The following is a 25,840-nucleotide window of genomic DNA, read 5'->3' as shown; positions in this document are numbered from 1 at the left end:
CCGCAGGAGGCGTGCTGGCTGCAAATAAAGGCGCGCACTCTGGGGATTGGGTCGACGCCGTGACGTCAGGAAGATGAGGGGCGGGTCATCCCGGGCCACAGCCATTCTCCGTGCGGTCAGAGAGGGATGGGGGGCGGGGATAGAACGTCGGAGTCGGCCACGCCCCGCTGATGTCGTCAGCAAGCGAGGAGATAAAAGAGGCGGCTTGGCGCTCCGCCACGCCCCACTCGGTTCTGCACTCACCGGTTCAGGTTCTTCGCTGCTCGTCGATCCCCGCCCGCTCACACCGCCACCGCCGCCATGGGCCGCAAGTTCTTCGTCGGAGGCAACTGGAAGATGAACGGCAACAAGGAGAGCCTGAAGGAACTGGCCGGCAGCCTGAGCAAAGCCACGCTGCCCCCGGACACCGGTCAGTGAGGGGGGGGATGGGATAGTCCCCTGGCACCGGTGTGGGGGATGAGATGGTCCCCGGGCACCGGTCCGTGAGGGGAGCTGGGATGGACACCGGTCAGGGGGATGAGATGGTCCCCGGGCACCGGTCGGGGGGGATGAGATGGTCCCCGGGCACCGGTCCGTGAGGGGAGCTGGGATGGACACCGGTCAGGGGGATGGGATAGTCCCCGGGCACCGGTCCGTGAGGGGAGCTGGGATGGACACCGGTCAGGGGGATGGGATAGTCCCCGGGCACCGGTCCGTGAGGGGAGCTGGGACGGACACCGGTCGGGGGGGATGGGATAGTCTCCGGGCACCGGTCCGTGAGGGGAGCTGGGATGGACACCGGTCAGGGGGGGAAATGAGATGGTCCCCGGGCACCGGTCAGTGAGGGGAGCTGGGATGGACACCGGTCAGGGGGATGGGATAGTCCCCGGGCACCGGTCCGTGAGGGGAGCTGGGATGGACACCGGTCGGGGGGGATGGGATAGTCCCCGGGCACCGGTCAGTGAGGGGAGCTGGGATGGACACCGGTCAGGGGGATGGGATAGTCCCCGGGCACCGGTCAGTGAGGGGAGCTGGGATGGACACCGGTCAGGGGGATGGGATAGTTCCCGGGCACCGGTCCGTGAGGGGAGCTGGGATGGACACCGGTCAGGGGGATGGGATAGTCCCCGGGCACCGGTCCGTGAGGGGAGCTGGGATGGACACCGGTCAGGGGGATGGGATAGTCCCCGGGCACCGGTCCGTGAGGGGAGCTGGGATGGACACCGGTCAGGGGGATGGGATAGTCCCCGGGCACCGGTCCGTGAGGGGAGCTGGGATGGACACCGGTCGGGGGGGATGAGATGGTCCCCGGGCACCGGTCCGTGAGGGGAGCTGGGATGGACACCGGTCAGGGGGATGGGATAGTCCCCGGGCACCGGTCCGTGAGGGGAGCTGGAATGGACACCGGTCAGGGGGATGGGATAGTCCCCGGGCACCGGTCCGTGAGGGGAGCTGGGATGGACACCGGTCAGGGGGATGGGATAGTCCCCGGGCACCGGTCCGTGAGGGGAGCTGGGATGGACACCGGTCAGGGGGATGGGATAGTCCCCGGGCACCGGTCCGTGAGGGGAGCTGGGATGGACACCGGTCAGGGGGATGGGATAGTCCCCGGGCACCGGTCAGTGAGGGGAGCTGGGATGGACACCGGTCGGGGGGGATGGGATAGTCCCCGGGCACCGGTCAGTGAGGGGAGCTGGGATGGACACCGGTCGGGGGGGAAATGAGATGGTCCCCGGGCACCGGTCCGTGAGGGGAGCTGGGATGGACACCGGTCAGGGGGATGGGATAGTCTCCGGGCACCGGTCAGTGAGGGGAGCTGGGACGGACACCGGTCAGTGAGGAGGGGCTGGGATAGTCCCCGGGCACCGGTCAGTGAGGGGAGCTGGGACGGACACCGGTCGGGGGGGATGGGATAGTCCCCGGGCACCGGTCCGTGAGGGGAGCTGGGACGGACACCGGTCGGGGGGGATGGGATAGTCCCCGGGCACCGGTCCGTGAGGGGAGCTGGGACGGACACCGGTCGGGGGGGATGGGATAGTCCCCGGGCACCGGTCCGTGAGGGGAGCTGGGATGGACACCGGTCAGTGAGGAGGGGCTGGGATAGTCCCCGGGCACCGGTCAGGGAGAGAGGGCCTGCGGTCTGAGCCATCCGGTGCTGGGGACGGCGAGAGGACATATTCTGTTACCCACCCCCTCCCCCGAGCCGAGCCTGAGACCCCGTGGGGTGGCGGTGGGGGACGGGCGGAGGGACTGGTCCAGCGGACGGATGGCCTCTCCCTCTGCCCTACATGGGCCGGTGGCGGAGACCGCCCGCAGCCGTTGACCTTCAGCACAGGAAGGAGCGCAGTGGGGTTGCGGCGACAGACACGTGGTGCCTGCGAATATTGCAAAAGGGATGTGCCGAGACGGTCTTTCCGGCAGTGCGGGCAGTCGCTGTCCCTGGCTGCTGCTCTGCGTCGCCCAACAGCGTTTGGCGTTCATCTGCAGGGCCTCTTGTGTTTGTGTGTGCATGCTCTGCCTTCTAAATCAGAATCAGGTTTACTACCACCGGCGTGTGACGTGAAGTTAACTTAGCAGCAGTTCAGTGCAATACCTAACCTAGCAGAGAGAGAGAAATAAAATAAAACATAATAAATGAACAGGTAAATTAATTACATACATTGAATAGATTATTAAAAATGTGCAAAAACAAATACTGTATCTTAAAGAAAAAGTGGGTTTGGTTAATTGGGACTCGCCTTTCCTAGCAGGCACCAGAACATTTTGGCCCCAATTAATCACCCGCCCCAATTAGCCCAAAATTTATTGGAAAGAGTTAAAAAGGCAGGTGAAATCTGTATGAAATTATGTAAATGAAATACAGAGCAAATTAGAATATTACCAATGCTACTATGTGGCTCGAAACTGTGGGGAGGAAATCAGTACCTCGGATTGTCTTGTTTCTTGCTGGCTGTCAGAGACAAAAATCACTGCTTTACAAACATAAACTCAACTGGGGCTGTTTTGAAACCGATTGCTCGATGTTGTATCTACTGGCTGCACAGGTGCACATGACCAGTTGAAAACTGTTCGGGGACAGTGTCTCCTGCCCCGATCGACCCAACTGAAGGAAGGGAATCCCAACTATTTTCTTGAGGTTTTGTGCTTTGGGTACCATCCGAAGTCGGCGGCTAGCCCTGGTTAGTCATAGTCATACTTTATTGATCCCGGGGGAAATTGGTTTTTGTTACAGTTGCACCATAAATAATAAATAGTAATAGAACCATAAATAGTTAAATAGTAATATATAAATTATGCCAGGAAATAAGTCCAGGTCCAGCCTATTGGCTCAGGGTGTCTGACCCTCCAAGGGAGGAGTTGTAAAGTTTGATGGCCACAGGCAGGAATGACTTCCTATGACGCTCTGTGCTGCATCTCGGTGGAATGAGTCTCTGGCTGAATGTACTCCTGTGCCCACCCAGTACATTATGTAGTGGATGGGAGACATTGTCCAAGATGGCATGCAACTTGGACAGCATCCTCTTTTCAGACACCACCATCAGAGAGTCCAGTTCCATCCCCACAACATCACTGGCCTTACGAATGAGTTTGTTGATTCTGTTGGTGTCTGCTACCCTCAGCCTGCTACCCCAGCACACAACAGCAAACATGATTGCACTGGCCACCACAGACTCGTAGAACATCCTCAGCATCATCCGGCAGATGTTAAAGGACCTCAGTCTCCTCAGGAAATAGAGATGGCTCTGACCCTTCTTGTAGACAGCCTCAGTGTTCTTTGACCAGTCGAGCTTATTGTCAATTCGTATCCCCAGGTATTTGTAATCCTCCACCATGTCCACACTGACCCCCTGGATGGAAACAGGGGTCACCTGTACCTTAGCTCTCCTCAGGTCTACCACCAGCTCCTTAGTCTTTTTCACATTAAGCTGCAGATAATTCTGTTCACACCATGTGACAAAGTTTCCTACCGTAGCCCTGTACTCAGCCTCATCTCCCTTACTGATGCATCCAACTATGGCAGAGTCATCCGAAAACTTCTGCAGATGACAAGACTCTGTGCAGTAGTTAAGTCCGAGGTGTAAATGGTGAAGAGAAAGGGAGACAAGACAGTCCCCTGTGGAGCCCCAGTGCCGCTGATCACTCTGTCAGTCACACAGTGTTGCAAGCACGCGTACTGTAGTCTGCCAGTCAGGTAATCAAGAATCCATGGAAAGCATTCACCTGCATCACAGTCAGCTTCTCCCCAGCAGAGCAGGGCGGATGGTGTTGAACGCACTGGAGAAGTCAAAAAACATGACCCTCACAGTGCTCGCTGGCTTGTCCAGGTGGGCATAGACACGGTTCAGCACGTAGACAATGGCATCCTCAACTCCTAGTCAGAGCTGGTTGGTGAACTGGAGGGGATCTAAGTGTGGCCTGACCATAGGCCGGAGCAGCTCCTGAACCAGTTTCTCCACGGTCTTCATGATGTGGAAGGTCAATGCCACCGGTCTGTAGTCATTGAGGCCGCTGGGGCGCGGCGTCTTCAGCACAGGGACGAGGCAGGACGTCTTCCACAACACAGGAACCCTCCGGAGCCTCAGGCTCAGGTTGAATACATGGCGAAGTACTCCACATAGCTGAGGGGCACAGGCTTTGAGTTCCCTGGTACTGACACCATCCGGTCCTGCAGCCTTGCTTGGGTTGAGACGTTTCAGTTGTCTTCTCACCTGTTCAACTGTGAAGCCCACCGTGGTGGTTTCGTGTGGGGAAGGGGTATAGTCATGAGAGCAGGGTGGGGAACTGTGAGGAGGGGTAGGAGGGGAGAGTGGAATATGTGTTGGTTGGGGGCCGACAACAGACGGCTCATGTGTGGGATGGACAGGGGCCACAATGTCAAATCTGTTAAAGAACAGGTTAAGTTCATTGGCCCTGTCCACACTGCCTTCAGCTCCTCTATTGCTAGTTTGCTGGAACCCAGTGATGGTCCTCATCCCCCTCCAGACCTCTCTCATGTTGTTCTGCTGGAGTTTCCACTCAAGCTTCCTCCTGTACCTGTCTTTAGCCTCCCTGATCCTGGCTTTCAGGTCCCTCTGTATTGCCGTCAGCTCCTCCCTATTTCCATCTGATGGCCAGGTGAACTGGAATCCAATGTAAATGTAGAGACGTGCACTGGCCGCTCTATTAGGAACAGCTCGATGCAGAAAAGCATGCAGACCCGGTCAAGAGGTTCAGTTGTTTGGAATGGGGAAGGAACGTGATCTGGACCATGGAGTGACTGCTGGTGCCAGATGGGGTGGTTTGCATGTTTCAAAGTAAAGATACAGGAGCAGAATTGGGCCGTTCGGCCCATCGAGTCTACTCTGCCATTTCATCATGGCTGATCCAATTTTCCTCTCAGCCCCAATCTCCTGCCTTCTCCCCGTATCCCCTCACCAATCAAGAATCTATCGATCTCTGCCTTAAATATACACAAAGATTGGGCCTCCACAGCTGGCCGTGGCAAAGAATTCCACAGATTCACTTCTCTCTGGCTGAAGAAATTCCTCCTCATATCCATTCTAAAAGGGCCCCTTATTCTGGGGCTGTATCCTATAGTCTTAGACTCTCCAACCAGAGGAAACATCCTCTCCACATCCCCTCTATCAAGACCTTTCACCATTCGATAGGTTTCAATGAGGTCACCATTCATTCTCCTGAACTCGAGTGAATACAGCCCCAGAGACATCAAACACTCTTCACACGTCGAGCCATTCAATCTTGGAATCATTTTCCTGAACCCCCTTTGAACACACTCCAGTTTCAGCACATCCTTTCTAAGATAAGGAGCCCAGAACTGCTCACATACTCCTAACTGAGGCGTCACCAGTGCTTTATAAAGTCTCGACATCATGCATAAAATTTTCACGCACAGAGGTCTCTGGAGTTTACAGAGAAACAAGAAACAAAAACCCAGGTAGTGGCAGTTCTGTGGGTGAAAACACCTTGTTAATGAGAGAGATCAGAGGAGAGTGGCCCAGACTGGTTCAAGCTGACGGGAAGGCGACAGTAACTCGAATAACCACACGTTACAAGAGAGGTGTGCAGACGAGCATCTCTGAATGCACAACACATGGAACTTTGTAGTGGGTGGGCTACGGCGGCAAAAGACCCCTCCGGGTTTCGCTCCCGTAATTAATAGAGTGGCCACAGAGCACCTCGACAGTGTATACATGCTTAATTCTGGTCCTATGCCTTATGATCCTGGGGATTCATGTTGCCGGAGATTGCCCCCCTCACAGACCCTGACCGCTTCCCCATTCTCCCACCTGACTCAGCCGCCTCATTTCTCTCCGGCACTCAGCTGCCGGTCCGGGGCTGACCCCTGACATTTCCTTTAGTGCCCGGTCTGGGATGTTGGCTGACCTCACCCTGACTACACTGAAAATGTCAGCGGTCTCCAGTTCTTCACCTTCCCGGCTCCTGTGGTAGTTGGGGCAGTCTCTCCTGTAACTGCCTGCATATAGACTACTGTTACAGTTCACCCCTCTGTAACCCCCTCTCTCCCCTACACCCCTCCCTGTCTCTGTAACCCCCTCTCTCCCCTACACCCCTCCCTGTCTCTGTAACCCCCTCTCTCCCCTGCACCCCTCCCTGTCTCTGTAACCCCCTCTCTCCCCTACACCCCTCACTGTCTCTGTAACCCCTTCTCTCCCCTACACCCCTCCCTGTCTCTGTAACCCCCTCTCTCCCCTGCACCCCTCCCTGTCTCTGTAACCCCCTCTCTCCTCTGCACCCCTCCCTGTCTCTGTAACCCCCTCTCTCCCCTATACTCCTCCCTGTCTCTGTAACCCCCTCTCGTCCTGCACCCGTCCCTGTCTCTGTAACCCCATCTCTCCCCTACACCCCTCCCTGTCTCTGTAACCCCCTCTCTCCCCTGCACCCCTCCCTGTCTCTGTAACCCCCTCTCTCCCCTGCACCCCTCCCTGTCTCTGTAACCCCCTCTCCCCTACACCCCTCCCTGTCTCTGTAACCCCCTCTCGTCCTGCACCCGTCCGTCTCTGTAACCCCCTCTCTCCCCTGCACCCCTCCCTGTCTCTCTAACCCCCTCTCTCCCCTACATCCCTCCCTGTCTCTGTAACCCTCTCTCCCCTACACCCCTCCCTGTCTCTGTAACCCTCTCTCCCCTGCACCCCTCCCTGTCTCTGTAACCCCCTCTCTCCCCTACACCCCTCCCTGTCTCTGTAACCCTCTCTCCCCTACACCCCTCCCTGTCTCTGTAACCCCCTCTCGTCCTGCACCCGTCCCTGTCTCTGTAACCCCCTCTCTCCCCTGCACCCCTCCCTGTCTCTGTAACCCCTTCTCTCCCCTACACCCCTCCCTGTCTCTGTAACCCCTTCTCTCCCCTACACCCCTCCCTGTCTCTGTAACCCTCTCTCCCCTACACCCCTCCCTGTCTCTGTAACCCCCTCTCGTCCTGCACCCGTCCCTGTCTCTGTAACCCCCTCTCTCCCCTGCACCCCTCCCTGTCTCTGTAACCCCTTCTCTCCCCTACACCCCTCCCTGTCTCTGTAACCCCTTCTCTCCCCTACACCCCTCCCTGTCTCTGTAACCCTCTCTCCCCTACACCCCTCCCTGTTTCTGTAACCCCCTCTCGTCCTGCACCCGTCCCTGTCTCTGTAACCCCCTCTCTCCCCTGCACCCCTCCCTGTCTCTGTAACCCCTTCTCTCCCCTACACCCCTCCCTGTCTCTGTAACCCCCTCTCTCCCCTACATCCCTCCCTGTCTCTGTAACCCCCTCTCTCCCCTGCACCCCTCCCTGTCTCTGTAACCCCCACTCTCCCCTACACCCCTCCCTGTCTCTGTAACCCCCTCTCTCCCCTACATCCCTCCCTGTCTCTGTAACCCCCTCTCTCCCCTACACCCCTCCCTGTCCCTGTAACCCCCTCTATTCCCTACACCCCTCCCTGTCTCTGTAACCCCCTCTCTCCCCTCGCTGTCTGTATTCCCCCCCTCTCTCCATGACCCCTGCATGCTGCTTTGTGACCCTTGGGTTTCTCTGCAAGGAGGTGGGGGGGTGGGGGGGATGCCTTGACCAAGTGCCTGTGTCAGGAGGTGGGACGTCGGGGATCCAGACCTGGTATCGCAGTGGGTAGAGATGGGCCCCTGACCCGGGTTCTATCCCCCCCCGCCCTGCTGTGCGGGGCCCCACCCCTGTTGAATACTCTCGTGTCCTCCCACCCTCCAGAGGGGCCGGTGACTTTGTGGAGCGTGACCCGGGAGGTGGGGAGAGGGTCGGGTCTCTGGTCTCTCGTTGCCTCTGCGCCCTTTAACAAAACCCCACTGTGTAATGTGAGCCTGCTGAGGGGAAGCCTGCACTGGGTGCTCTATTTCAGTCTCTGCTCTGCTCCCTTGATTCCATAAGCAGCAGCCTATATTTTCCGCCTGGCTCCCTCTCGTGCCCAGAAAGACTCATATCGAGTTGCTCTTTAACCTTCTGAATCGAGCCAGCCGGCCAGTCTATTTCGGGCTGGCCTCCCACCCCCTCCGGTGATCGATCCCGATTGCGTTCCCTGAGATCCAGGCCGCTCGGCCCAAATCGTCCCTGCTGCCTCAGTTTCCCAGTGGAACTGCTCCAATGTGTGTCCCCGGCATTTTTTATCCTCTCCTCGTCAGCGTTGTGATCGCTACCGGCCTGTAATGCTCCCACCCCGTCCGGCAGCTCGCTGACCCGTCAGCACCGCTCTGAAATTCACCGGAACGGCAGGGGTATTGCCCGCCATGCTATGAGATCAGAGCTGATTTGGCAGAGGACTGGGCCCCACCTACCTGCCCTTTTGCCCCGTCGCCCCTCATTCCCCTGAGAAACCGAACCCTGTCAATGCTCCTTTGTTGGGGTGGGGGGTAGAGAGCCCATGGTGCCTGCGAATATTGCAAAAGGGATGTGCCGAGACGGTCTTTCCGGCAGTGCGGGCAGTCGCTGTCCCTGGCTGCTGCTCTGCGTCGCCCAACAGCGTTTGGCGTTCATCTGCAGGGCCTCTTGTGTTTGTGTGTGCATGCTCTGCCTTCTAAATCAGAATCAGGTTTACTACCACCGGCGTGTGACGTGAAGTTAACTTAGCAGCAGTTCAGTGCAATACCTAACCTAGCAGAGAGAGAGAAATAAAATAAAACATAATAAATGAACAGGTAAATTAATTACATACATTGAATAGATTATTAAAAATATGCAAAAACAAATACTGTATCTTAAAGAAAAAGTGGGTTTGGTTAATTAGGACACGCCTTTCCTAGCAGGCACCAGAACATTTTGGCCCCAATTAGCCCAAAATTTATTGGAAAGAGTTAAAAAGACGGGCAAAATGAGTATGAAATTTATGTAAATGAAGAACAGAGCAAGTTAGATTATTTCCAATACTAGATGTTCAGTTATCGGGTGAAGACTAGCTTTTGCTCTGTTGCGGACCACGCTCTTTCCTGGAGGCTTTGCTATTGCTTGGCGGGTGGAGGGTGCTGGTACTTTGTTTTTGCTTGAGTGGGAGGGTTAGACACAGGAGCAGAGTGAGGCCGTTCGGCCCATCGAGTCTGCCCCCCCCCCGCCATTCCATCACGGCTGATCCTGGATCCCACTCAACCCCGTACACCTGCCTTCTCACTGTATCCTCGGATGCCCTGACCGATCAGGAAACTATGAGCCTCCACTTTAAATATAGCTGCGAGCTTGGCCTCCACTGCAGTCTGTGGCGGATTTCCTACTCTGGCTAAAAAAAAAAACCCTCCTTACCTCTGTCCTAAAGGGTCGCCCCTCAGTTTTCAGGCTGCGCCACCATAGGAACCATCCTCTCCACATCCACCCTGTCCAGTCCTTTCAAGTTTCAATGAGATCCGCCCTCCCCTGCATTCTTCTGATTCCAGCGGATACAGGCCCGAAGCTGCCAAGCCCCTTCATTCCCGGAGTCATCCTCGTGAGGTGGTTTGTGTATCCCAGAAACTGCTGGTCTCCTGGGACTGCAGAGTAACTTTAAATTTACTTTAAAACAAAAAAAAAAAAGACATCCAGTGAGTGGTGTGGGGAAGAGCATCTCTGAACGCACAATACGTAGGTGGTCCTCACCGGCAGAAGACCACGAGCGGACACTCATTGGCCACTTTATCAGGGACAGGAAGGATCTGGTCAAGAGACGGACCGCACTTGGATACTTAAATTGTCTTTGAGTTCGATTCCGGCCTGTGCTGTCTGTGCCAACATTGTTGGACGCCAGTTACGTGGGAGTGTGTGAATGCAGAAGTGGTCCCAACTTTGAAGTTCATATTTATTACCAGAGTACATATGTGCCACCACATACGACCCTGAGTTCTTTTTTCCTGCTGGCATACTTGGCAAATCTACAGAACAGTAACTGTAAACAGGATTGATAAACAACAAACTACAAATGCAGATATAAATAAATAAGGAGCATGAAATAACAGTATAACAGAGTCCTTAAATGAGAGTGGTTATCCCCTTTTGTTCAAGAGCCTGATGGTTGAGGGGTAGTAACTGTTCCTGAACCTGGTGGTGTGAGTCCTGAGTCCTGATGACAGCAGTGAGAAAAGAGCACGGCCTGGGGGGTGAGGATCTCTGACGATGGATGCTGCTTTTCTATAGCAACGTTTCCTGTAGATGTGCTCAATGGTTGGGAGGGTTTTTACCCGGGATGTATTGGGCTGAATCCACTACCTTTTGTAGGATTTTCTGCTCCAAGTCATTGGTGTTCCCGTACCAGGGCGTAACGCAGCCAGTCAGCACACTTTCCACCACACAGCTACAGGAGTTTGCCAAGGTTTTCGATGACATGACAAACCTCCACACACTCCTGAGGAAGTAGAGACTCTGTCGTGCTTTCTTGGCAATAATAGGTACTCTGAGATGGTGACACCCAGGAATTTAAAGTTACTGACCCTCTCCACCTCTGATCCCCCGGTGATTACTGTCTCCTGGACCTCAGGCTTCCCTCTGCTGAAGCCTACAGTCAGGTTGAGTCAGACGAGGTTCAAACTGATAACCTGGACCGGGTAGTTGGGTTTTTGGGGGGAAGTTGGAGAGGCTGGGGTTGTATGTCTCCCCCTGCCCCTGGGGAGTCAGGGCGGTGGGAAGGGACTGGTTTGGAAGGTGCAGGTTCTGAGGCGGGTAGAGAGGGAGTCCTGAGAGGGTGTGTGTGGGTCCGTATGTACGTTTATCTGTTCTGGGGGTGGAGATACAGGTTGTTCTGATGTCCCTGACCCTGGGCTGTTCCCTGCTTCCCTCCAGAGGTGGTGGTCGCCCCTCCCTCCATCTACCTCAAGTACATCCGGGAGGTGATGGACGCCAAGATTGGAGTGGCTGCCCAGAACTGCTACAAGGTGCCCAGTGGGGCCTTCACCGGGGAGATCAGGTAATCAGTGGGCAGTGGTCTCGTCCCCTCCGGACCCCTTCCCGCCACCCCTCCGGACTCCGGTACCCTGCCTCCTCTTCCTCTTCTCTGTCTTGTTTTACGGCGGTTGAAACCCAGCTTAAGCCCAATTTATACTTCTGCGTCAAATGTACACTGTAGCCTGACGCGCACCTCTCCCAAAACGTAACTACGCGTCGCAGGCTGCAATAACTGTGATTGGTCCGCTTGGTAGCATCGCATTTCCGGTTGCTTCTTCTTGTCCAATCTACCTGCCGACATCCGAAAATATTTGAAATGCGTTTCCTGGTCCGTGTCTCTCAGGGGCCGGACAAGCGCAGAAAATTCACCCTCCTTCTGCCTGAATCCGTTCAATGGTCATACACACCATCTCCGACGTCTTCTCTCTCTCTCTGTTGTAGTAATTTCAATAAAAGTGACCCTTGTTCAACATTTATTAGCTCCAACTCCAACGTGATGCGCTTGGTTTCAGTCACCATTGTTTGAAGTACACAAACTCGACACAGTGGCGTAGAGACCCCACTGCCAACTCGCGTTTCGGCGGTGAATTGCAGAGTGACGCAGACAGACCAACGCACAAGTATAAATGCTCGCAATGGCGTAGCCCACTTGTGTCGGCTACGGCGTAGAGCCTACGCAGAAGTATAAGTCAGCCTTTAATGGTGCATTACCGCCAACTTCTGCCTGGAGTGTTTAGACTTAGTCTAAACCCTTCACCCAATCTCACATACACATACCCTAACCTACACTTTATCCTCCCACCTTTGGCCATCCTAGTACCCTATTCTGTCATATCCTATATAAAACAAAGTTTGTAGCACTTAAGAAAGCTAAAAATACCCTGACCTGTGCTGTCTCACCCATGCCCAGCAACCCTTTTAATGTGAATTCCTGCACCCTCCAATTCCCTTAGATTAATACTCATCTCTCTCTGTATCCCATACTTCCTGCAACTCAGAACTACATGTTCTACTGACTCCTCTTCCTGACATTCCTCACACAATCCTGTCTGGTGTTTCCCGATCATTTTCAATGTTTTGTTTAATGCACAGTGTCCCAGCCTTAACCTAGTCCACACAGTCTTCTCTCTTCTGTTTCTATTACCTACCTTAATGGGGTACTGCAAGGCTCAGTGCTGGGACCCCAGTTGTTTACAATATATATTAATGACTTGGATGAGGGAATTAAATGCAGCATCTCCAAGTTTGCGGATGACACGAAGCTGGGTGGCAGTGTTAGCTGTGAGGAGGATGCTAAGAGGATGCAGGGTGACTTGGATAGGTTGGGTGAGTGGGCAAATTCATGGCAGATGCAATTTAATGTGGATAAATGTGAAGTTATCCACTTTGGTGGCAAAAATAGGAAAACAGATTATTATCTGAATGGTGGCCGATTAGGAAAAGGGGAGGTGCAACGAGACCTGGGTGTCATTATACACCAGTCATTGAAAGTGGGCATGCAGGTACAGCAGACGGTGAAAAAGGCGAATGGTATGCTGGCATTTATAGCAAGAGGATTCGAGTACAGGAGCAGGGAGGTACTACTGCAGTTGTACAAGGCCTTGGTGAGACCACACCTGGAGTATTGTGTGCAGTTTTGGTCCCCTAATCTGAGGAAAGACATCCTTGCCATAGAGGGAGTACAAAGAAGGTTCACCAGATTGATTCCTGGGATGGCAGGACTTTCATATGATGAAAGACTGGATAGACTAGGCTTATACTCGTTGGATTTTAGAAGATTGAGGGGGGATCTGATTGAAACGTATAAAATCCTAAAGGGATTGGACAGGCTAGATGCAGGAAGATTGTTCCCGATGTTGGGGAAGTCCAGAACGAGGGGCCACAGTTTGAGGATAAAGGGGAAGCCTTTTAGGACCGAGATGAGGAAAAACTTCTTCACACAGAGAGTGATGAATCTGTGGAATTCTCTGCCACAGGAAACAGTTGAGGCCAGTTCATTGGCTATATTTAAGAGGGAGTTAGATATGGCCCTTGTGGCTAAAGGGATCAGGGGGTATGGAGGGAAGGCTGGTGCAGGGTTCTGAGTTGGGTGATCAGACATGAATGTACTGACTGGCGGTGCAGGCTCGAATGGCCGACTCCTGCACCTATTCTCTATGTTTACCCTAGTAGCTGTAACACACTTTAATATCTGAGGCGGTGTCCCACCTTGGTCCTCATCCCTCTCCACTCCGGGGTGTTCCTGGGAATCGCTGGCTGCAAGTTGGAGAGATATCCACCCGTCTCCGACCCGCTGCCCTCACCCCAGCAGCAGCTAGGGAACACCAAAGCTGCGACCCTTCCCTTGGGACCCCCCACCACAGCCCGTTCCCTCGACCCACCCTGGCACCGCCCTCGCCTTGCTCCAACCCTGATGGTTGAAGCACACCCTGCGTCCCTCGGGCGGGTGGATTTTGGGGCCTTGCCTCCCTCCCTCTTCCTTTCCCCTCACCCACCTCTCATTTCTCTCCCAGCCCGGCCATGATCAAGGACTGCGGAGCGGCCTGGGTCGTCCTGGGGCACTCAGAGCGGAGGCATGTCTTTGGAGAGTCAGACGAGGTAAGGAAGGGAGAGGCACCAGCGGTGGACAGGGCTGGCGGCCGGGTTTGTCACACACTCCCGGGGTTGGACACAGGGTGAATCTCCCTCCGCACCGTCCCATCACACACTCCCGGGGTCAGACACAGAGTGAATCTCCCTCCGCACCGTCCCATCACACACTCCCGCGGTCAGACACAGACTGAAGCTCCCTCCGCACCGTCCCATCACACACTCCCGCGGTCAGACACAGACTGAAGCTCCCTCCGCACCGTCCCATCACACACTCCCGGGGTTGGACACAGAGTGAATCTCCCTCCATACCATCCCACCACACACTCCCGGGGTCAGACACAGGGTGAATCTCCCTCCGCACCGTCCCATCACACACTCCCAGGGTCAGACACAGAGTGAAGCTCCCTCCGTACCATCCCATCGCACACTCCCGGGGTCAGACACAGAGTGAATCTCCCTCCGCACTGTCCCATCACACACTCCCGGGGTCAGACACAGAATGAATCTCCCTCCGCACTGTCCCATCACACACTCCCGGGGTCAGACACAGGGTGAATCTCCCTCCACACTGTCCCATCACACACTCCCGGGGTCAGACACAGAGTGAAGCTCCCTCCGCACTGTCCCATCACACACTCCCGGGGTCAGACACAGGGTGAATCTCCCTCCACACTGTCCCATCACACACTCCCGCGGTCAGACACAGACTGAAGCTCCCTCCGCACCGTCCCATCACACACTCCCGGGGTTGGACACAGAGTGAATCTCCCTCCATACCATCCCACCACACACTCCCGGGGTCAGACACAGGGTGAATCTCCCTCCGCACCGTCCCATCACACACTCCCAGGGTCAGACACAGAGTGAATCTCCCTCCGCACCGTCCCATCACACACTCCCGGGGTCAGACACAGAATGAATCTCCCTCCGCACTGTCCCATCACACACTCCCGGGGTCAGACACAGGGTGAATCTCCCTCCACACTGTCCCATCACACACTCCCGGGGTCAGACACAGAGTGAAGCTCCCTCCGCACTGTCCCATCACACACTCCCGGGGTCAGACACAGGGTGAATCTCCCTCCACACCGTCCCATCACAGACTCCCGGGGTCAGACACAGAATGAATCTCCCTCCGCACTGTCCCATCACACACTCCCGGGGTCAGACACAGAGTGAAGCTCCCTCCGCACCGTCCCATCACACACTCCCGGGGTCAGACACAGAGTGAAGCTCCCTCCGCACCGTCCCATCACACACTCCCGGGGTCAGACACAGAGTGAAGCTCCCTCCGCACTGTCCCATCACACACTCCCGGGGTCAGACACAGGGTGAATCTCCCTCCGCACTGTCCCATCACACACTCCCGGGGTCAGACACAGGGTGAATCTCCCTCCACACTGTCCCATCACACACTCCCGGGGTCAGACACAGAGTGAAGCTCCCTCCGCACTGTCCCATCACACACTCCCGGGGTCAGACACAGGGTGAATCTCCCTCCACACCGTCCCATCACAGACTCCCGGGGTCAGACACAGAATGAATCTCCCTCCGCACTGTCCCATCACACACTCCCGGGGTCAGACACAGAGTGAAGCTCCCTCCGCACCGTCCCATCACACACTCCCGGGGTCAGACACAGAGTGAAGCTCCCTCCGCACTGTCCCATCACACACTCCCGGGGTCAGACACAGGGTGAATCTCCCTCCACACTGTCCCATCACACACTCCCGGGGTCAGACACAGTGAAATGTCCCTGTGAATGGGACATTTTGGAAACCGGAGGGTACAGAGTTATGGTGACGGTGTCTGAGGGGCAATTCTTCAAAGTGAGGCGGGCGTATGGACTGAGCTGCTGTGCTTCGCTAGATGGTAAATGATGGTCACAGGGTGGCGAGTGGAGCAGGAAGTTTGATGCAGGACAAACATGGGTAGCTTGGGTTGGACGAATTGGGGCGGAGGGTTTTTTCCCTGCTGGGGAACACAGAACACCCTTTGGCATCCCCACCCGCCCCTGCCGATGATTATCCTTAGCTAAATAAGTTTGCAAGGAAATGCCCAGCTTAACTTGCCCCTTCTGCCTTCACATTGTCCATATCCCTCCACTCCCGGCACGTTCCCGGGCCTCTTTAATACCTCGATCGCATCAACTGCCACCAGTGCCCCGTCAGCCTGTTCCAGGCACCCCCCCCCCCCCGTTCTGTGTTTAAAAACACAAAACCTTGCCCCACCCTTTCACCTTAAATGCATGCACTCTGATATTAAGTGTTTAGACCTTCCTAAATGTGCCCTCTGATATTAGGCCGTCCTGAATGCATGCAGTCTGATTTTTGGTGTTTGGACCCTCAGAGAGTAATACTCCCCCTACTGGCTGTCAACTCTGTGCCATATATCTATCACTGAGGGGCGATGTGATGGAGGTTAGAAAGATCTTTTTTTATATATATATATATATAAAACTTCCATCACATCGCCCCTCAGCCGCCACCACTCCAGAGAAAATAAATACCATTTTAAGAACATAAGAACTAGCAGCAGGAGTTGGCCACCTGGCCCGTCGAGCCTGCTCTGTCATTCAATAAGATCACAGCTGAGCTGACCATGGACTCATCTCCACCTGCCTGCCTTTTCCCCATCACCGACTGTGCAAAACTCTATCCGACCTTGTCTTAAGTACCTTCACTGAGGAGGCCTCCACTGCTGCACTGGGCAGAGACTTCCAGACGTTTGTCCAGCCTCGCCTCGTAGCTGATCCGGGAAGCTTTCCGGTGACCCTCTGCGAAGCCCCTGTGTCTTCGCTGTAATGGAGGGGAGGGGGTGGGGGAAGTGTGAACAAAACTGAACGTCGAGCTCCAGGTGGGGCCTGAGTGAAGCCCCCTGTAAAGCTGCACTGTGCCTTCCTGAAGTGTCCTGTCTAACGGAGGCACTGTGTGCTGTCGAACGGTGCACTGGGCGGGCTGCGGAGAGGAGGGAAGGGCAGGGGAGACTGGGAGGGGAGGGGAGATGTGAATGGTGTACCAGAGATGGGGATGATAAGGAAGGGAGGAAGATGAAGGGTGGGGGGCAGATTTGGGGTCGTGCGTGTGTGTGGGAGGGGGTTGGATTGACCCGGCTGACCTTTGCCCCGGGACCCTGCAGCTGATCGGACAGAAGGTGGGCCACGCCCTGGCAGAGGGCCTGGGGGTCATCGCCTGCGTGGGGGAGAAGTTGGACGAGCGGGAGGCCGGCTCCACTGAGAAAGTAGTGTTCCAGCAGACCAAGGTGGTCGCCGGTGAGTGGCGAGGGGAGCTGGGGCTCGCGGCGGGGGGGGGGTGGGGGTGCATGGGTGTGAGGGGGGTATTGGGCAAGTGTCTGGAATGGTTTGACAAGGGAAGAGGAGGGCCTTCTGGTTGAGGGAGTGGTGGGAACAGGAGGGTGAGGGAGTTGAGTGGAAAGGCAGGGGTTAGGGGAAAGGGAGTGTTGAGACAAGTTAGGGGAAGGGGGGAGGCATTGGACCGGAGGGACATTTGGGTGAGGGATCAGAGCGCCTGGGATGCATTGACGGGAGAGGAGGGAATGAGAGGGGGAGGTGTCTGGGATCGAGAAAATGCTACAGGGAGTTGGTGGGAAGTGTCTGGGATGGGTTAACAGAGGGAGAGGGGGGCTTGGGAATGAGAGGAGGTGTGTGGGATGGGTTGATTCAGGACTGTGGCGGGGGGCTGGTGGGGTCTGTCCTCTGGGTTGGGTGACACTGACTACTCCGCTCCGCTCACAGCCAACGTGAAGGACTGGTCGAAGGTGGTTCTCGCCTATGAGCCCGTCTGGGCCATCGGAACCGGCAAGACGGCCACTCCTCAGCAGGTGGGTAAAGGGGGTCGTGTGGGTGGTGACGGGGAGGCAGGGAGGGGGTCCAAGTCCACACCTGGCCATATCCGGTGACCTTCCACCTCTTGACCTTCCCCCCCCACAGGCGCAGGAGATCCACGAGAAGATGAGGAAGTGGCTGAAGGAGAACGTGGGAGAGAAGGTGGCCACCAGTGTCCGCATCATCTACGGAGGTGGGTGGGCCTCCCCCTCAGTCCCTTCTCTGCCTCCCCCAGCCCCGGGGAGACCGTAACTGTATTTACTTGGGAAGCGAACGCGGTGTATGGAGGTGCGGCAAAATCAGCGAGGTCATGGAACCTATACGGGTTACAGAGGAGCTGCTGCCCTGGTCTGGTGGCAAGTCAGAGTGGGTAAATCCCCAGGGTCTGGCAGGGTGCTCCCTCAGACCTGGTGGGAGGCAAGTGCAGAAATTGCCGGGGCATGAACAGAGATGTTTAAATCATCCTGGGCGACAGGCGAGATATTAAAGGATACCTAATACTCTGCAGTTATCGGCAGGTGAACCTGACGTCAGTCGTTGGAAAGATATTCTAAGGGCCTGGAGATGCGAGTGTCTGGATAGGCAGGGGATGGCTGGAGATAGTCGACGTGGCTGTGTGTGTGGTGGGTCACGCCAATCCCAGTAAGTTTTTCGAGGAAGTCGCCAGGAAAGCGGAGGTGGTGGTGTGGATAAATTGGATGAGACACTGGCTTTGTGGGAGATGCCAAAGAGTGGTGGTGGATGGTCGCCTCTCTGACTGGAGGCCTGTGACGAGTGGATCAGTGCTGGGTTCGTTGTTTGTCATCTGTATCAAGGATCCGGATGATAATGTGGTTAACTGGATCAGCAAAGTTACTCACTGTTTGCTACAAAGCTCGAGACTGGGGTTGCAGTAGACAGTGAGGAAGGTTATCAAAGCTTGCAGTGGAATCGGTGATGAATCATCTGCAAAGGTGGCAGATGGGATTTAATGTAGACAAGTGTGAGGCGTTGCACTGAGGTGGGTGATGGAACAAGGGGTTCTGAGAACACAGGTCTTTGAAAGTGGTGTCACAGGTAGATAGGACGGGAAAAGAAAACTTTGGCCACATTGGCCTTCGTAAATAAAAGTATTGAGTACAGGAGATGGGATGTTATTTTGATGTTGTACAAGACGGAGAAGTGGTGAATTCAGCTTCGATTTCAATATTTAAGAGAAATTTGGATAGGTACACAGATGGGAGAGGTACAGTCAGAGTTCAGATAAATAGTTAGGCATGGACTAGTTTACTTAACCGCTCCCCTGGCTGGTACATTAATACCCTCCTCTTCTGTCCCCGGACATTAACACCCTCCTCTTTACATTAACACCTCCTCTTGCAGACCGCGTCATTAACCCCCTCTGTCTCTGTCAGGTTCGGTGACAGGGGCCACGTGTAAGGAATTGGCCGGGATGCCAGATGTGGATGGATTTCTGGTGGGCGGGGCCTCGCTCAAACCCGAGTTTCTGGAGATCATCAAAGCCCACCATAAGTAGAGGAGGATCTGAGACCAGTGGCGCCATCCAGGCCCTACCCCTGCGGGGCAGACTGGGTCCTCCCCTGCGCTGGGGGAATGCCGAGCAGAGAGGAGGGGGCTGAGGCTGACTCCGGCCTCCCCTGGCAGCGGACCCCACCCCATGTGTCCTCTGATCTTGTAATGTTGCACCACCACTTAAATGTGTAGAGACTCTGCGACATGACTGTTGGGTGTTTATTTAACCCTGGGGGTCATGGAGAGGGAGGGGGAGGGACTGTGTGCACTCTGGGTGGGGTGTCGGGCTCAGGCACTGAGGGAGGGGTTCTTGGTTCGCTCACAGCCCTGGCAGCGAGGCAGGGGGAAGCCTGTGGTTAACCATCTGGGAGGGTGCTGGATGACGGTCTGTGAACCTCGAACTCCTAAATCCTTGGGAATCAAACCGGCATTGGAGACAGGAAGCGCAGTGTGTATTGTCCTGGCGCCTTGTCATACAATGCCAGATCGGTTTATCATTGTTGACGTGTGCCGAGATACAGTGACAACCTTGTATATCGTTCACACAGATCACATCAATACACAGTGCATTGAGGTAGAACAAGGCCAAACAGTAACAGAATTGGAATTGGTTTATCATTGTTGACGTGTGCTGAGATACAGTGACAATCTGCACTACACTTTCCCCTGTACGATAAGATGGGCTCTTGTCTTGTATATCGTTCACACAGATCACATCATTACACAGTGTATTGAGGTAGAACAAGGCCAAACAGTAACAGGATGCAGAATAGAGTGTCACAGTCACAGAGAAAGAGCAGAGCGGGCGGACACTGAGGTGCGAGATCATAACAGGGTAGAGTATGAGGTCAAGAACCCATCTTCTCATAGGGAACATTGTTATATCAGAACCTTACAGAACAGAGTCGATGTTCTAACACTGGGGGTAGAAGCTGCCCTTGACCTGGTGGGACGTGCTACCAGATTTCTGTATCTCTGCCTGATTAGAGGGGAGAGAATGTCCGGGGTGGGTGGGTCTTTGATTACACTGGTTAGAGGGGAGAGAATGTCTGGGGTGGGTGGGTCTTTGATTACACTGGCTGCTTTACTGAGGCAGTGGGCAGAGCCCATGGAGGGGAGGCTGGTTTCTGTGGCGAGCTGAGCTGTGTCCACAACTCTCTAGTTTCTCACTCACAGGAGGAGCAGTTTGCTGTGCCAAGCCGTGACGTATCCAATCCGGACGCTTTCAACCGAGGTTAAGGTGGACGTGGCTACAAGAGTGGGGGCTGCCACATTTTCCTGTTGGGTTGGGGAATGGTGATGGTAATCCCACAGATTATCTCCATGGTCATTGCGGGGGGGGGGGGGTTGGATGACGATGGTGGTGCATCGGCTCATTAGGGAGGGGACCTCTCAGCCCCTGACGTGAGTACAGCTCCTTGTGCTTGAGGGAGGAAGTTCTGTGACCGTTCACTCTGGCTGATCACTGTGTCCACAAACAACTGTCCTCCAGCAGCTCCCCACGTACCACTTGTCGGGATATCCCAGAAACAGCCCACTCCTGCGGGGTCCTCATCGACCAGAGGATCAGCTGGGGCGACCCGACAGATCCCGTGACCGCAGGGGCTGGTCCAAGGTTGTGGGTCCTGTGGTGAGGGACTGGTCTCCCCACATCTCAAGGCCTTCCCACCAGTTACAACTAAACCGTACAGGGACTGTCCCAGTTCCCTGGCACAGTTAATCCATGTCCCAACATCCACGTGTTACCTTCCCACTGTCTATAGGTACGGACTGTGCTGCCCCCTCTCGGCTGTGACTCCCAGCAAGTTTGACAACACCCAAGACAAAGCTGCTCAGCACCCACCACCCGGCCGATTTCAACACGCCCTCCCTCTACCAGCGGCGCACAGGCACCATGAGAGACAAAATGTAATGTGGTTCCCCACCCCCAGAATACTCCCATTGATACCTCCCACATCCCCACCTCTCAGAATGAGGGGACAGCACATGTGTTGTGGTTCCTCACCATATATAACCATATAACAATTACAGCACGGAAACAGGCCATGTTGGCCCTTCCAGTCCGTGCCGAACTCTTACTCTCACCTAGTCTCACCGGCCTGCACTCAGCCCATAACCCTCCATTCCTTTCCTGTCCGAGTTTCAAAACTCGTTAGATTCTGGACTAGTTCCTGAGGATTGGAGGGTGGCTAATGTAACTCCACTTTTTAAAAAAGGAGGGAGAGAGAAACCAGGGAATTATAGACCGGTTAGCCTAATGTCGGTGGTGGGGAAACTGCTGGAGTCAGTTATCAAGGATGTGATAACAGCACATTTGGAAAGTGGTGAAATGATCGGACAAAGTCAGCATGGATTTGTGAAAGGAAAATCATGTCTGACGAATCTCATAGAATTTTTTGAGGATGTAACTAGTAGAGTGGATGGGGAGAACCAGTGGATGTGGTATATTTGGATTTTCAAAAGGCTTTTGACAAGGTCCCACACAGGAGATTAGTGTGCAAACTTAAAGCACACGGTATTGGGGGTAAGGTATTGGTGTGGGTGGAGAGTTGGTTAGCAGACAGGAAGTAAAGAGTGGGAATAAATGGGACCTTTTCAGAATGGCAGGCGGTGACTAGTGGGGTACCGCAAGGCTCAGTGCTGGGACCTCAGTTGTTTACAATATATATTAATGACTTGGATGAGGGAATTAAATGCAGCATCTCCAAGTTTGCGGATGACACGAAGCTGGGTGGCAGTGTTAGCTGTGAGGAGGATGCTAAGAGGATGCAGGGTGACTTGGATAGGTTGGGTGAGTGGGCAAATTCATGGCAGATGCAACTTAATGTGGATAAATGTGAAGTTATCCACTTTGGTGGCAAAAATAGGAAAACAGATTATTATCTGAATGGTGGCCGATTAGGAAAAGGGGAGGTGCAACGAGACCTGGGTGTCATTATACACCAGTCATTGAAAGTGGGCATGCAGGTACAGCAGGCGGTGAAAAAGGCGAATGGTATGCTGGCATTTATAGCGAGAGGATTCGAGTACAGGAGCAGGGAGGTACTACTGCAGTTGTACAAGGCCTTGGTGAGACCGCACCTGGAGTATTGTGTGCAGTTTTGGTCCCCTAATCTGAGGAAAGACATCCTTGCCATAGAGGGAGTACAAAGAAGGTTCACCAGATTGATTCCTGGGATGGCAGGACTTTCATATGAGGAAAGACTGGATGAACTGGGCTTGTACTCGTTGGAATTTAGAAGATTGAGGGGGGATCTGATTGAAACGTATTAAGATCCTAAAGGGATTGGACAGGCTAGATGCAGGAAGATTGTTCCCGATGTTGGGGAAGTCCAGAACGAGGGGCCACAGTTTGAGGATAAAGGGGAAGCCTTTTAGGACTGAGATTAGGAAAAACTTCTTCACACAGAGAGTGGTGAATCTGTGGAATTCTCTGCCACAGGAAACAGTTGAGGCCAGTTCATTGGCTATATTTAAGAGGGAGTTAGATATGGCCCTTGTGGCTACGGGGGTCAGGGGGTATGGAGGGAAGGCTGGGGCGGTGTTCTGAGTTGGATGATCAGCCATGATCATAATAAATGGTGGTGCAGGCTCGAAGGGCCGAATGGCCTACTCCTGCACCTATTTTCTATGTTTCTATATCTATCCAATTTAACTTTAAACGACAACATCGAACCTGCTTCAACCACTTCTGATGGAAGCTCATTCCACACAGCTACCACTCTCTAAGTAAAGAAGTTCCCCCTCATGTTACCCCTAAACTTTTGCCCCTTAACTCTCAACTCATGTCCTCTTGTTTGAATCTCCCCCACTCTCAATGCAAAAAGCCTATCAATGTCAACTCTATCTATTCCCCTCAGTTTTAAATACCTCTATCAAGTCCCCCCTCAACCTTCTACGCTCCAAAGAATAAAGACCCAACTTGTTCAACCTTTCTCTGTAACTTAGGTGATGAAACCCAGGTAACATTCCAGTAAATCTTCTCTGTACTCACTCTATTTTGTTGGCATCTTTCCCATAATTCGGTGACCAGAACTGTACACATTACTCCAAATTTGGCCTCACCAATGCCTTGTACAATTTCAACATTACATCCCAACTCCTATACTCAATGCTCTGATTAATAAAGGCCAGCATACCAAAAGCTTTCTTCACCACCCTATCCACATGAGATTCCACCTTCAGGGAACTATGCACCATTATTCTTAGATCCCTCTGTTCTACTGCATTCTTCAATGCCCTACTATTTACCATGTATGTCCTATTTTGATTAGTCCTACCAAAATGTAGCACCTCAATTTTCAGCATTAAACTCCATCTGCCATCTTTCAGCCCACTCTTCTAACTGGCCTAAATCTCTCTGCAAGCTTTGAAAACCTACTTCATTATTCACAATGCCACCTATCTTAGTATCATCTGCATACTTACTAATCCAATTTACCACCCCATCATCCAGATCATTAATATATATGACAAATAACACTGGACCCAGTACAGATCCCTGAGGCACACCACTAGTCACTGGCCTCCAAGCTGACAAACAGTTATCCACCACTAACTCTCTGGCATCTCCCATCCAGCCACTGCTGAATCCATTTTACTACCTCAATATTAATACCTAACGATTGAACCTTCCTAACCAACCTTCCCTGTGGGACCTTGTCAAAGGCCTTACTGAAGTCCATATAGACAACATCCACCGCTTTACCCTTGTCAACTTTCCTAGTAACCGCTTTTAAAAAGTCAATAAGATTTGTCAAACATGACCTTCCACGCACAAATCCATGTTGACTGTTCCTAAGCAGACGCTGTCTATCCAGATAATTATATATATCATCTCTAAGAATGCTTTCCATTAATTTACCCACCACTCACGTCAAACTCACAGGCCGATAATTGCCAGGTTTACTCTTAGAACCCTTTTTAAACAATGGAACAACATGAGCAATACGCCAATCCTCCAGCACCATCCTCGTTTCTAATGACATTTGAAATATTTCTGTCGGAGCCCCTGCTATTTCCACACTAACTTCCCTCAAGGTCCTAGGGAATATCCTGTCAGGACCTGGAGACTTTTCCTTAAAAGTTCGAGTACTACTTTAATCATCGTAGTTTCCATAACTGCCCTACCTGCTTCCCTTATCTTACACAATTCAATATCCTTCTCCTTAGTGAATACCGAAGAAAAGAAATTGTTCAAAATCTCCCCCATCTCTTTTGGTTCCACACATAGCTGTCCACTCTGATTCTCTAAGGGACCTATTTTATCCTTTATCCTTTTGCTATTAATATAACTGTAGAAACCCTTTGGATTTATTTTCACCTTACTTGCCAAAGCAACCTTGTATCTTCTTTTAGCTTTTCTAATTTCTTTCTTTAGATTCTTTTTACAATCTTTATATTCCTCGAGCACCTCATTTACTCCAAGCTGCCTATATTTTTTGTAGATATCTCTCTTTTTCCAAACCAAGTTTCCAATATCCCTTGAAAACCATGGTGCTCTCAAACTTTTAACCTTTCCTTTCAACTTAACAGGAACATAAAGATCCTGTACCCTCAAAATTTCACCTTTAAATTACCTCCATTTCTCTATTACATTCTTCCCATAAAACAAATTGTTCCAATCCACTCCTTCTAAATCCTTTCGCATCTCCTCAAAGTTAGCCTTTCTCCAATCAAAAATCTCAACCCTGGGTGGAGACCTATCCTTCTCCATAATTATATTGAAACTGATGGCATTGTGATCACTGGACCCAAAGTGCTCCCCAACACAAACCTCCGTCACCTGACCTATCTCATTCCCTAACAGGAGATCCAACACTGCCCCTTCTCTAGTTGGTACCTCTATGTATTGCTGCAAAAAGCTATCCTGCACACATTTGGCAAACTGCAAACCATCCAGCCCTTTCACAGAATGGGCTTCCCAGTCTATTAGTGGAAAATTAAAATCTCCCACAATCACAACCTTGTGCTAACTACAAATATCTGCTATCTCCTTACAAATTTGCTTCTCCAATTCGCGCTCCCCATTAAGTGGTTTATGATACACCCCTATAAGCATCACAACACCTTTCCTATTCCTCAATTCCACCCAAATAGCCTCCCTGGACGAGCCCTCTAATCCTGCCAGAGCACTGCTGTAATATTTTCTCTGACAAGCAATGCAACACCTCCCCCTCTTGTCCCTCCGATTCTATCACACCTGAAGCAATTAAATCCAGGAATATTTAGTTGCCAATCACACCCCTCCTGGTTTCACTAATAGCTACTACAACATATTTCCAGGTATCAATCCATGCTTAAAGCTCCTCCACCTTTCTTATAATGCTCCAAGCATTAAAATAAATGCATTTAAGAAATTTTCCACCTCTTACTCTGTTTATCACTAACAGTGCAAACAACTTTACTATTTTCTTTTTCTTCCTTCTCCCCTACACTCTGGTTCCCCTTCCCCCTTGGACCCAGAATACTCTAATAACACCCTCACATTCCCACCTCTCCCAGTGAGGGGACTGGACAGGTGGTGTGGCTCCCCACCCAGAATACTCCAATGACACCTCTCG

The 25,840-nt window shown here is 53.1% G+C and overlaps 1 protein-coding gene across 1 annotated transcript; it reads left to right on the top strand.

Moving 5' to 3' along the window:
* Window positions 1-207: 207 nt before the first annotated feature.
* Window positions 208-19,477, top strand: LOC140207186 (triosephosphate isomerase-like). The gene is made up of 7 exons (XM_072275539.1): window positions 208-409; window positions 11,228-11,351; window positions 13,843-13,927; window positions 17,060-17,192; window positions 17,676-17,761; window positions 17,871-17,958; window positions 19,160-19,477. Exons 1-7 carry the CDS (start codon window positions 301-303, stop codon window positions 19,279-19,281), a joined length of 747 nt encoding a protein of 248 aa, XP_072131640.1. The 5' UTR covers window positions 208-300; the 3' UTR covers window positions 19,282-19,477.
* The last annotated feature ends 6,363 nt before the right edge of the window (window positions 19,478-25,840 follow it).

The sequence above is a fragment of the Mobula birostris genome, chromosome 13 (assembly GCF_030028105.1).
Source record: "Mobula birostris isolate sMobBir1 chromosome 13, sMobBir1.hap1, whole genome shotgun sequence".
In the NCBI taxonomy this organism is placed as follows: Eukaryota; Metazoa; Chordata; class Chondrichthyes; order Myliobatiformes; family Myliobatidae; genus Mobula; species Mobula birostris.
The sequence above is the reverse complement of the archived record's forward strand: the minus strand, read 5'-3'. Positions and strand labels throughout refer to the sequence as shown.

Bases quoted from the DNA above. Each gene is read 5' to 3' on its own strand.
- LOC140207186 (XM_072275539.1), top strand. From the start codon at position 301: ATGGGCCGCAAGTTCTTCGTCGGAGGCAACTGGAAGATGAACGGCAAC. The intron at 410-11,227 runs GTCAGTGAGGGG...GCTTCCCTCCAG, and splicing joins CACGCTGCCCCCGGACACCG to AGGTGGTGGTCGCCCCTCCC. The intron at 17,959-19,159 runs GTGGGTGGGCCT...TGTCTCTGTCAG, and splicing joins TGTCCGCATCATCTACGGAG to GTTCGGTGACAGGGGCCACG.